The following is a 12,739-nucleotide window of genomic DNA, read 5'->3' as shown; positions in this document are numbered from 1 at the left end:
TGCCTGAGGTTACACTTCTGGTAAGTGGTGGAGCCATGATTCAAACCCAGGTATGCTGGACTCCAAAGTCCCCGCTCATCATACTACACTATGGAGACTAGGAATGGTGCTGGATGGTAAGATGCCTTCTGGGGGCCAGTAGGAGGGGCAAATAACATCAGCATTCTGGCATTACTGAAGGGACAGACAGGGCCAATGCTCGTCTCAAGGCTTGGCAGTGAAGATCCCTAGAGGCCCAATTTAGGGCCTCTTGCCTGACAGCATAAACACAGAAGGGCTTATGCTATGACGGCTTAGCTTATAAATTCAGGAATCCTTGGTATACGGAGCTATTTGCAGCTTCATCAAGACCCTGACTCCTGTGCGAAAGGTCGTGTACATCTTCTGACAGTACTGGCTTATTTTTTTTTTAAATTTTGTCTTGTTGTTGTTAAGATTTTATTTATTTGACAGAGAGAGAACGAACAAGCAGGGGAGCAGCAGAGGGAAAGGGAGAAGCAGGCTCTCCGCTGAGCAGGGAGCCCGATGCAGGGCTCAATTCCAGGACCCTGAGATCATGACCTGAGCTGAAGGCAGACCCTTAACTGACTGAGCCACCCAGGTGCCCCGGGCCTAGCTTATCGTTTTTTTAAATTTTTATTTATTTTTGGTGCAAAAAGGTGGTTTTAGTAAAGCACAGGGACAGGACCTGTGGGCAGAAAGAGCTGCTGCTTATTTTATTTTTATATTTTTAAAAGATTTATTTGAAAGAGAAAGAGTGAGCAGGGGGAGGGGCAGAGGGAGAGAGAGAATCTTCAAGTAGACTCCCCGATGAGCAAGGAGCCCCACACCGGGCTTGATCCATGACCTCTGAGATCATGACCTGAGCTGAAACCAAAAATCGGACGCTCAACTGACTGAGCCACCCAGGTGCCCCAAGCTTGTCATTTTACATAGAATAAGAGGAGAGTGAGATGAAAACATAAAGGGATCTTGCCACTTAAAAGACTGACATCTTAAAACTGATGGTAATGGCCAATGGAGAGACCACTTATTCTGCTATCACTCTGGATAGAAAGACATGCATAGAATCACAAAATCAAAATATTTATTTTGTTCTTTTACATATGACACTGTTAAAACATTCCTACTACAGCAATACTGCTCTCCAGGAGCTTACAATCTAAAACGGTCAACATTAATTGTAGACTCAGTGATTAAGGCATTATATCAAATGCAGACTTTGTATCTTTAAATGTATCTTCTGAAAGAAGCAGCTGGAGAGAGCAGGATCAAAATGAAATGACATGAACGCGTAACCCCTGGCCCCTCCACTTCCAGCTCCTTATAAGAAACCCCTTGTGGCTAGAGCCCAAGCCCAGAGCCTCACAGTCTGAAACAGAATTCCAGACAGTCCTACCATAGAAGTAGTGAAGAAACCTTAATTTCTGATTCCCTTGTGGACACAGAGGATTCCTTGTTTGTGGGCAATGAGGGGCTTAGTGTTCCTCCAACATAGACTGGAGACAGCACCTAAGATTCTGTAACTCTGGGGATGGTACCAGTAAGTAGCCCTTTACCCAGCCTTCTAGCAATTCCAACAGGACAATTTCTCCTCAAAGCGTGCATCCGGTCTCTACTAAGTTTTACAACTTCTGGTTGGTATCTTACAACTTCTGGTTGGCATCTCTCTCCACTGCCTCAGGAGTGCGAGGGAGATTTCATGAACTAGATATGTGGGATTAAAGACTAAAAGAAAGGGAAAGGAAAGCAGAATAAGGGGCCAAAGAAACGGGGATACAGAGTACCAAGAGATGTGAACAGAGAAGGAGGAAAAGAGAAATCTGGATCCAAAAGAGCAAAGAAGTCAGACAGTAAATTCCAAATCAACAGGGATACGGAAATGAAAGTCAACGAGATCATCGTCACAATCCACGAGCTCAAGAAAGATGGAATTTAAGCTTTAAATTTTTTCTCCTTCACTAGCTTCTTCCTTTGGCAACCTAATCTAAGAACTGCTGGAATTCAGGTTTTTCATGAGACTATCTTGAATACCCGAAGACTTTCCCAGACTGATGCTTCTCCATTGGGTTTCAAATTCACAGCACTTTGTCTTAACTGGCCTTGGTTTTTCTGACCTTCCTGATAAGGTCCCATTTCTGAAAGGGTATTCTATAGCAGCTCATGCCAAGATTTCTAGAGAGCACCAGGGTCACTATTACATTGAGTCTTATTTTATTTCTCATGGTTTTATTATTCCTTGGCTTCTGAGATAATAATTGGCTCTTTACACCTTCACGTTAGACTCTGTCATTACCTGTCATTCACTCCGCTCAGGCGAAATATCAGTACTACAAGGGGCTGGAATGAGAGAAAAACACAAAACTCTAAATGTTGGTTCTTAGATTTAACCCTTGATCCAGTAAGCTCGTAACCTTCTCTTGGTTTAAAGCCACGGAAGTACACATTCCTTGCTCTCCAATATTTAACTGGCACCCACAGAGAAAGTACAAACTTCAAAACCACAACAGAGGCCAGCAGAATAGTTGTGTGTTGTCTCTGCCCTGAGGAACGATTGGAGTCTAGCACCAAGGAGGGCAGGATTTAACAGACGAGCACGGGAAGAGTCCCTTCACACAGGTAGTCTGGACTGGGGACCAGACTACAGTGTAAACTAACAACTGAACAGAATAAAAATCCAATAGGATTCTTCATTGAGAAAAAGAAGTTTTGGCCACATGTGATCTATCAAAACCTCCAAGAGTAACAAAGACAGTCACGTAGAGGACGAGGATCTGCTTGGTGTGGACACGGATGCTGGGGGCTGAGGAAAATCTGGTCATTGGCAGACCATACCCTAACCTCTCCAAAGAGAGGGCCGGGCTTTTGCCCTTTTGACCCATGACTGGCTGATATTACACTGCAGATCAAAGGTCTTCCTCAGTCTTCGAACTACTTCGAAGAAACCACAGATCTTTAAAAATAAAGACTAGTGATTTCATACATACTGATAAAAGCTACATTGGCTACAGCCCTGGGGCCCACGTACTACACACAGCCGGAGCTGAATACATGTTTGTGGAATGATTTAAGTATTGACCAGCAGCATTCAGTACACGAGTTAAGCTCAGACATACCACCTACCAATCGTCAATTAAAGTTCCTGGGCCCAATACTAGGTAGCTCACCCCACCAGGTGACACTTCCTTAGTTTAAAGCAGAGATTCTCAAAGTGTGATCCCCTGACCGTCAGCAGGAACATCACCTGGGAACTTGTTAAAAATGCCAATTTTGGGGCTCCGGGTTGAGGACACACAACTAGTGTTGTGTTTTTTCCTGCAATTGTGACTATTTCATGTTCTTCCAGAAACTAGTGTTTTAACACTTGTTTTAACAAGCCGTCCATGTGACTCTAATGCAGGCTAAAGTTTGAAAAACACTGGTTTAGAGGCCAAGACGTGAAAACAGTAACAAAAGGAAATGATTCACACTCTTTTGCTTCATTCAGCTGTGACGATCCAAGGTACCAAAAGTAAAATCTCAATGGTTTTGTTGTTTAAATATCTATTTCTATTTTCTCAAATTGATTGTCATCTTTTCTTTTTTTGATTGACAAGTTCATTTGGGTCAAAAATGTTAAGGAGGAACACAAGTTGATGAGTCAGCTACCCAAGAAGGCACACTTCTGCAAGCTCCAGGCCCGTATTTAGTCTCAAACCACCCTTTTGCAAACTACCAAGATTTCGGTACCACACATCACACCGAAAGGCACGATGTACTTCATACTCCTTGCATCTGAAGACTGGAACTCACTTTTCCATGTGAAGTTTGGGTTTTGGGTTCAGCTGGGCAAGAATTTCCCTCAGCTACCATCAATCCTAACTGAAGTCAATCTCTCTCCAACACCGGCCCAGAAAAAACCCCACCAAATTCACATACTGTCTGTTAACCAAATAAAAACAGAAGACTAAAAAAGGAAGTAGGTGATCAAGTCATTGAACAGAGAGCTACCAGGCTTGGACAAGAACATATAATTTGGATCTAGGATGATGGGGGAGGGAGGACATCTCCTGAGGGAATCTCAGCTCATTAGAAAAAAACAGGGAGGTTATCACCTTAGCTCAGAGACTGTAGGCTAAACCTCTGTTGAGCAGGGCTATGTGTGTGTGTGTGTGTGTGTGTGTGTGTGTGTGTAGATAAGGAGCAAGAAGGGAAGACTGGAGTAGGAATCATGTCTTTCAGTCTTGAACTGCTTCCCACTGCAATCGATAAGGCCGCACCATGGAGTTTAACGTTAATGGCAATGCTCGGTGATGTCCACGACCACTGCCTTCTTCCAGCTGAAGAGGAAGTATCCCGTGCCGGCCCCGGCTGCCACCGCAATGCAGAGGTACCCGTTGTAGGTCATGAAGATGAGCATGAGGAAGTAGCTGATGACCACTTGGACGATATGCAGCACTGTTTGCAGGAGGTGAGGGAAGCTCAGCATCTGTTGCCTGGAGAGTAAACAGGGACACAACCATCAGGGACCCTTAGGAGTGTTCGGGCAGCTCCGCCGATCAGGGGAAAGGGAGCAAGTGTGGTCAGGAGCTCAGCTTGAACTGGACTCCTTCACAGCCATCCCGGCAACTCGTGGCTACGCGAGTGTATGTATGTTGTTTCCAGTCCCTGGAAATGACACATGATAGGGCTGCCTGGATAATAACCATTGGCCAGATACGGTTGTATGTCTCTCCTACCCTCTTTGGGAGGAGAGAAGAGGAAGGAGGACTAATCCCCTAACTTTCCTCTACCTTAGCTCCTAAAAGGAAAGTCCTAATCCCTCCCCTACTTTTTTGAGCATGTTCAGGCCTTCCGCCTTGGCAACGTTCACATTCTAAAGAATGGAAATAGAACTGAGGGTTGGGTGGTAGTGTACAGAGTACTTCACCAGGGGTCAGGAGGCCTGGCTACCCCTCTGTCACTCACTAGTTCTGTCACCTTAGGTAAGTCACAACATGTTTGGGCTTCAATAAACTCATCAGTTACAATGGCATAAATAACACCCTGGTTACTTGAAAGCAGCACATTGGTCTATAGGATTCCTTGAACTCCAAGTTAGTTGAAGACCTACATTTCTATTAAAACTCAAAAATCTCAAAAAGCATTCGCCAATCTGTGGGAAAACCAGTAGTCATCCAAATACTTGCATTGACAGAATACAGACATCTGTATATCTTACCCAGTAAACAAAATGAAAATAGAGCTGGGTGGATGCAATTTTATATAGAAAAGACTCAATTAGATTCTGCCATTCTTCTATATCCTGACCTAAATGTCTTTTAATTTGCATCTTATTATTTTGGTAAATATTTTTTTTCCCTTTTTCAATTTGGGCATATATTTTAAAATACAGATTCCTTACCTTCTTCCACAGTGACCAAGGCTTACAATTCAGAACAATGTTCATGCTCAGAAGGGTCCCTATCATTCCTCCTTTGGCCTGCTCCTGATTCACAACCCAAGCCTCCAGAGTCAGGTTTCATCAAGACCATACAGAATCACTACTAACTCAAGAAGAGGGCTGTTGCCAATAAAATAACTGTTTTGTTGCTTAACTCATCCAGCCCTCCAGCACTTCTGTCTGGATCTGTTGTCTTCTTACCCAACAGTTTTGTGTGTCTCCATGAGGATGGTTCCATTTGGGCCTGGGACGGGCATGGAATTGTAGCGGATGCTGACTTGTGACTTGCGCAGCAGGCTCTCTCGGGCTATCTTGAGTCCTTCATAGAACATTGCCAGTAAAAACACTGCCACGAACGCTCCGGCCATTTCTAAGTAGGGAAGGAAAAGATGGTGGTACGGTCACACACGTAAAATCACTAGCTCGAGAGACAACACAGAAGAGGGCTACCCTCAATTTCTGAATACGTTATATTGCTACCTCTCGACGTGCACAGGCAGGCAGGCAGACGGAAGAGAGGAGTGAAGATGGTGTTAGTGAAAACCATTGTCTCCACTGGAGAACATACTCATTTTCTGATTATGACACAAAAAATCATCTGAACAACAATCACCTTCAGGCCTGGCTACCTTGTGTCATAAATTCGCTTGTGACGACACAATGTAGAATACGCAAAAGGGGACTAAAACAACATTTAAAGTGTTGACGATTTCCTTGAGCAAAGGATAAAAAAAAGAGATAAATCAAGAAACACTTTTAAATATAGAGAACGCATGGATGGTTACCAGAGGGGAGGGGAGTGGGGAAGATGGGTGAAATAGGTGATGGGGATTAAGGAGGGCACATTACCACTGGGTAATGTATGGAAGTGTTAAATCACTATACTGAACACCTGAAACTAATACAACACTGTACGTTAACTAGAATTAAAATAAAAACTTAAAAAAAAATAAAGTGCTATTTCTTGAACAGACATTTCAGTTCTATTTTTTTTTAATATTTATTTATTTTCATTTGAGGGAGATAAAGAGCACGAGTAGGAGTGGGGAGTGGCAAGGGGAAGGGAGAGAGAATTCTCAAGCTGACTCCCTGCTGAGCGCCGAGCCCAACGCGGCACTCAATCCTAGGACCCTGAGATCACAACCTGAGCCAAAATCAAGAGTTGGACGCTTAACCGACTGTACCATCCAGGTGCCCCCAGACATTTCAGTTCTAAGTCTTTCATAATGTGAAATGTTCGTAATGATACAAATATACTCAAACTGCTGATTTAACATACTACCTGAACTAAATGCTCCCCTCTTTCCCCAAATTGATTTTGTGGCTCCAAAGAGATACCTGATACTTACAGCAGTCAATTGAGCTTGTGCAATTTGAATTTAAGGCATGCCCACTCAACATAACAGACACACAAAACGTGTATTAGTTACCCCAAAAGTAGGACTGACACTAAGATGAGCCATGCCAAGAATCAGGAATGACGGAGACCAGTTTGGTTTGCTAGAAAGAGCACTGGAGTAGGCAGGTCTAGAGAGTCTGGGTCCCTGTCCAATCTTTGACACACTAAAACTGTGTGATGTAGGGCTAATCATTTCAGTATCTGAGCCTTAATTTATCTGTAAAATGGAAGGATCGTACTGGATCAAGAGTTTTCCACCAAGGGTTATTTTGTGGTCTGTTTACACAAGATGTGTCTTACATCATTTTAACTTGACTATAGTCTTATGTCTAGGATCAATAACTTACCAAATAAGGAAGCACTCTGGAAAAGGATGAAAGGAAATGGATCGCAAAAGACTCCTATCTGGTATCTAAATTATTTTTCAGAAACTCTAAAACACACGCATGTTATTATTATTATTTTTTAAGTAGGCTCCACACCCACCATGGAGCCCAATGCAGGGCTTGAACTCATGACCTTGAGATCAAGACCCAAGCTGAGATCAAGGGTCAGATGCTTAACCGACTGAGCCACCCAGGCGCCCCATAACATACACATATTATTTAAGGGAGGTTTACTGTAGGACCAAAGTAAGCATTGTGTATCCTTACCTTCTAGGTAGTTAAGGGGAAGATGATTATGTATCATAACCATAACCATTCAGTACTTATGGCAGGAAGAGGTGCTGGGTTTCCAGATTCTTTGTCACTGTCTCTCATGTGGGTGTTATCTCTGAATACCACCTGATGGTGGTGGCTTACTCACCTCCAGCTGTATTGATGACCAAACCAGAAAACAATAGCTCCACATTCTTGAAGCCGAAGTAGAAGGTCATATGCTGCCAGTAAACCAAAACAAGTCAATTAGAGAGGATTGAAGATTCTAAATGAGAATTTCAGGTAAAGAAGCTGAGAGCATTTAAAAGTATCAGATCTGGATAAGAGACATTCACTGAAGTGGGAGGCCTTCTCCTTCATTTTAGCATTACTACCACAGACACTCTCCACAAGTACTCTCCCTTGCTTCCCAACCTTCTCTCTCTCTCTTTTTAATTTTAATTCCAGTATAGTCAACATACAGGGTTATGTAAGTTTCAGGTGCACAATATAACAATTCAACAATTCTATACATTCCTCAGTGCTCATCATGGTTAAGTGTACTGTCTTTTTCTCTTTTCTACACAAAGCCTGAATACTGGAACTTAATTCAGAAAAGGGTCAATTCTGAAAGGAAGGAATACAGAAGAGTCCTAGAGATCCTGGTTCTGGTGTGACACTGAAATTAACTTGCCACATGATCTTGGGCATATCACTTGTCTTGTCTGAGTCTGCACTTTTCCTCATGGGTAAACTGACCTTTAAAGATAATAACCTGCCAGTCCTAAAACTCGATTATTTCTATTACCCAAGTGGGTGTGAAAGGACAGCCTCTCCTGTGGCACTCACCATCATCATGTTGTCCATTCCCATGCCATGGGAGTGGGAGGCCGGAGTGGTCGGGTGATGGTGATGAGGTCCTGTCGTACTGTTGTAAGCCATGTGGCTTGTCTCCTTATGGTGGGAATGGTCCACGTTTCCAGGAAAAGTTGAGTCCACTCAGAGAAGATTCTTTTAAGAAAAAGAATTATACATAGTAACTTCACAATATAAAACCTTGATTGCTTTTGAAAATTTTTTAAGTAAAGCTCTACGCCCAGCGTGGGGCTTGAACTCACGACCCTGAGATCAAGAGTCACATGTTCTACCAACTGAGCCAGCCAGGCACCCCTAAAATCTTGATTCTTGATCACATGTTCTACCAACTGAGCCAGCCAGGCACCCCTAAAATCTTGATTCTTGATAACTATTTATTTATGTGGGATTTCATCCAATAGGGATTATCTTTGGAGACTTTGGCACAAGGGATTTGCACCTAGGGTTTCAGAGACCTAAGCCTTATTCGGCAAAGTTGTTCCTTTAATAGATATGTTCAATGTATGTTCAAATTTAAATCTAAGAGAAGGAGAAGAAAAGTAGTTTCTTTTGGGGCGCCTGGGTGGCTCAGTCATTACAGGTCTGCCTTCGGCTCAGGGCGTGATCCCAGGGTCCTGGAATCAAGCCCCACATCAGGCTCCCTGCTCCGCTGGGAGCCTGCTCCTTCCTCTTCCACTTCCCCTGCTTGTGTTCCCTCTCTCGCTGGCTGTCTCTCTCTCTCTCTCAGTCAAATAAATAAATAAAATCTTTAAAAAAAAAAAAAGTAGTTTCTTTGGGTTGCAGGAAATGGACAATTTGTAATAGTGGACAAACTGATGCCATTAATGAAATTTAACTGCCCCAAGGCTTTCTAATCATAAATGTCAGTAGATAAAAAGCAAGTGCTTCAAATAATGCACCTAATTGGATGGCCTGTGTTCAATGAAGATATTAAGAATACATTTTCACATACAGGACAACCAGCCTTTGGCTAATTGAAACCTGAAGAAAAGGTCTATTACTGCCCTGGGCAAGGAGTGTGCTCAGAAGATACAATTTCAGTCCTAGCTCAGCATTAGAGCTAAGAACACTGAAAACAAGATATAAACTGAAGGTTCTATATTAAATTAAGTCCAGACAACCGCATATTCAGCCTCGTATCTTTACCAGCACATCACTGCTTTACTGCAAAGGTCCGTCTGGGACATAAACCAAAGAGCAAAAACTCCTGTAGTGGGGGTGGGGGTGGGGAGTGGGAAGCTGAGGAGAGTGGAAAGGGAGGTGTTGGTGGATTCTCTTTATGTGTCCCCTGACTCCTGTTTGTGGAGGAAAAAGTGCTTTAGAAATTCCCAGTGTGGGGGGGGGGCACCTGAGTGGCTCAGTTGGTTAAGCGTCTGATTCTTGATCTCAGCTCAGGTCTTGATCTCAGGGTCTTGAGTTCAAGCCCTGAGTTGGGCTCCTTGCTGGGTGTAGAGTCTATATATAAAAAAGAAAGAAAGAAAGAAAGAAAGAAAGAAAGAAAGAAAGAAAGAAAGAAAGAAAGAAAGAAAGAAAGAAAAGAAAGAGAAAGAAAGAAAGAAAGAAAGAAAAGAAAAAAGAAATTCCAAATAGGTATTTGTGTTCATGAGCCTGAGTGTGCCTCTCATTCAATCAATAAATATTTATCAAGCTCCTACTATGTGCCAAACTCTGAGCTAAGTGCTAGTAATTCAGTGAGTAAGACAGACAAGGTACCTCATGGAAAGAGAAACAAGGAAGTAAAGTAAACAGAACAACTTCATGGTGTGATGAGTGTGATAAAGGAAACAGGGTAATATGGCAACATTACTAAGAGGTAGAGAAGAGGCATACTTTAGATATTAAATCTATATAGATCCAGGGAGTCACATATAACTTAAAAGCACAATTATTCAGCCATCTATTCCCCCTGTTCAAACTCCCGTCTCATGATTCTATGACAGCAAGCTCAAGAAACAGACTTGTATTTCCAGCAAAGGACAAGGCAAAGCAAGAGCTAGGGATAATCAAAGTTCAACTGTGAATGTAAACAACTTTCATGCCAGACACTGTATTACTTCGTAATTATAGAGCTTGACAATCTGGTATTATTAATACCATGGACATAAAGGACATATATAATAGGCCCCTTGTCCATAAAGTTTTTATAGCAAAGAATAAAAAACAACACACAAAAATAATCAACAAGACAGCACCCATAAAATTTCAATGATGGGAAAAATGGTAAGGGGGCAGCAATTTTCAGTTAAAGAATCATGGTAGAATGGAGAGATCCCTGGGATCTGAGTGATGATAGATTATGGTTTTTGAGCTAGGCAAATGCAGCGAAATAAGGATAAGAAGACTTTCGCCAGCCAGGAAGACTGAGAACACATCGTCATAAAGAGACTCAAGTAGAAGTCACAATTTGTTCTCTTGCAATGAGTTTAGAAAGTGATTACAACAAAAGAAAACCATAAAGGATAACTTCATTTCACATTATCAACCTGAATCCTGGCCATGAATTCAGTGATTATTTGCAGTGTCTTCTGGTGTAAAAGACTGAGGGAGATACAGAGATGAACCAGACATAGACTCTTTCCCCAAGGAGCCTCAAGGCTAAAACCTAAAAGGGGAAACCAAACAGTTGTCATTTTTCATTTTGGACATAAGAGAACATGTAAAGGGCAGTTTTAAAAAGCAAGATCTTAGCACTGCAAACTACTTAAGATTTGTACCCTTGACTATCTTTGATTAATTTTCACATATTCTTCCCATCAACAGTTTTTAAGACCTATGGTTTCCTAATTGTTCAGGTACCTCATTACCAGTTAGAGACACCTGTTAAATGAAGGCATATAATCAAATCTCTTCAGAAGCATCACTGGCCCAGTAATTCATTTGCACGAATCTTAAGAACACCTGTCAAGGTATGCACCTGTTTTGAAGTGTCATCTTTATAGGATAAGTTTCACATTCAAATATACTAGGAAATAGAGCAGGAATAGAATCTACTTCCTTTCATTGTGAGTGGACAATGGATTTCTTGTAATGGAATCCTATGAAAGGCTTGCCCAATAGTATGTGAATAGGAAGGTACAAATCTGGTGGATTAATGTGCAAACATATACTGTAGGCACAAACTCAAACCAATTCCGGCATGCCCTGAGGCTTCTAAAAGTCTGTTCCAGGAAAGATGCCATGGGAGATGCCATGGGAGTATGGCAAACTCAAATGATGATATACAACTTATCATTAAAGCATAAAAATAAAAGCAGTTACATTCTTTTCTCTTCCTACTTGACCCTCCAGTGATGTGCCCTATGTATTTGGATAAATGATCCCTAACTCATTCTCTCTAGAAGAGAAATTCTCCTTACAGGAGGTAATCTGGCAGTTGGTTAGCGTTAGTCTGCTTCCTTCGATAGCTTTAATCTAAGGAGATCCAAGCACAGCTTCTTCCAGAATAAAAATGGGAATAAGTAATAAAAATTGAAGTGAGACTAAATCAAAAACAGTGACACGGCAATACCATTCGCTGTTTCGATTTGTAATCTGAAAAAATGGTTTGATCACGAGCTGTGCTCTTTTGTCTTTGCTTTCCTCAAGCTTCTCTACACTCCACAGCCAACTTTAACCATTTGCTGCTGTCCAAGAACTGTTTTCTCTGATGCAGCTCCACGTCATTGTCTCTAATGGGGTCAAGGTCTACAAAGTAGCTGTACTGTACTTTCTATGGAATCAAGTTCCTTGATTTGTAAAGCAATTGCAATTAATGGTACTTGCAGACGGGTTAGTAATGACGAGTGACAGGAGGAACCTCAGCAAGATTTTTATATTTACCGATTCACTCGATTTCTGGTTTTATTTTTATTTTTATAAAAGATTTTATTTATTTATTTGACAGAGAGAGAGCCAGAGAGAGAGCGAACACAAGCAGGGGGAGTGGGAGAGGAAGCAGGCTCCCAGCGGAAGAGCCTGATGTGGGGCTCGATCCCAGAACGTCGGGATCACGCCCTGAGCCAGACGCTTAACGACTGAGCCACCCAGGCACCCCATTGATTTCTGGTTTTAGGACAAAATATGTGCACATGTTAATCCCAGGCTAACTTCCCTGTTCTTGTTTAAAACCTCCACCATCCACTTCTCTTCTTATCCTTAGCCTTCTACTTCATCAAATTTACAAATTATTTATAAAGAAGAATACCAACAACAAAAAAAATCTGAATATTTCACTCAGGGATAAAACTGAAAAATAACAAAAAAATCTTAGGATTCCTGACTTTCAATCTACGATAAAATCCACCCCCAATATTTAGTTACCAAGTTGAGTTTCGAGCTAGGTGGAAAAATTAGGAATACAGTTCTTTCATTTACATTTTTGCCAGTTCAGGCAAACTTGCTTTCTCTAACAGAATTTAAGAGGGA

General features: G+C 41.9%; 1 protein-coding gene and 1 non-coding gene across 2 annotated transcripts in view; both read right to left on the bottom strand.

Annotated features, from left to right (window-relative positions):
* Positions 1 to 1,065: 1,065 nt before the first annotated feature.
* Positions 1,066 to 12,739, bottom strand: part of SLC31A1 (solute carrier family 31 member 1) — a 38,223-nt gene continuing 26,549 nt past the window's right edge. The window contains exons 2-5 of the mRNA XM_008707977.2: positions 8,309 to 8,470; positions 7,629 to 7,701; positions 5,624 to 5,792; positions 1,066 to 4,475 (exon numbers count right to left, since the gene is read on the bottom strand). Coding sequence (XP_008706199.1) covers positions 4,274 to 4,475; positions 5,624 to 5,792; positions 7,629 to 7,701; positions 8,309 to 8,401 — 537 coding nt within the window. The 5' untranslated portion in view covers positions 8,402 to 8,470 and the 3' untranslated portion in view covers positions 1,066 to 4,273. The remainder of the gene's footprint in view (positions 4,476 to 5,623; positions 5,793 to 7,628; positions 7,702 to 8,308; positions 8,471 to 12,739) is intronic.
* Positions 8,553 to 8,625, bottom strand: TRNAK-CUU. The gene has a single exon. It is a non-coding gene; the product is annotated as a tRNA-Lys (tRNA).

This window comes from Ursus maritimus, unplaced genomic scaffold, assembly GCF_017311325.1.
Source record: "Ursus maritimus isolate PB19 unplaced genomic scaffold, ASM1731132v1 scaffold_17, whole genome shotgun sequence".
Taxonomy (NCBI): domain Eukaryota; kingdom Metazoa; phylum Chordata; class Mammalia; order Carnivora; family Ursidae; genus Ursus; species Ursus maritimus.
Note: the sequence above shows the minus strand (reverse complement) of the source record. Positions and strands in the feature narration are given on the sequence as shown.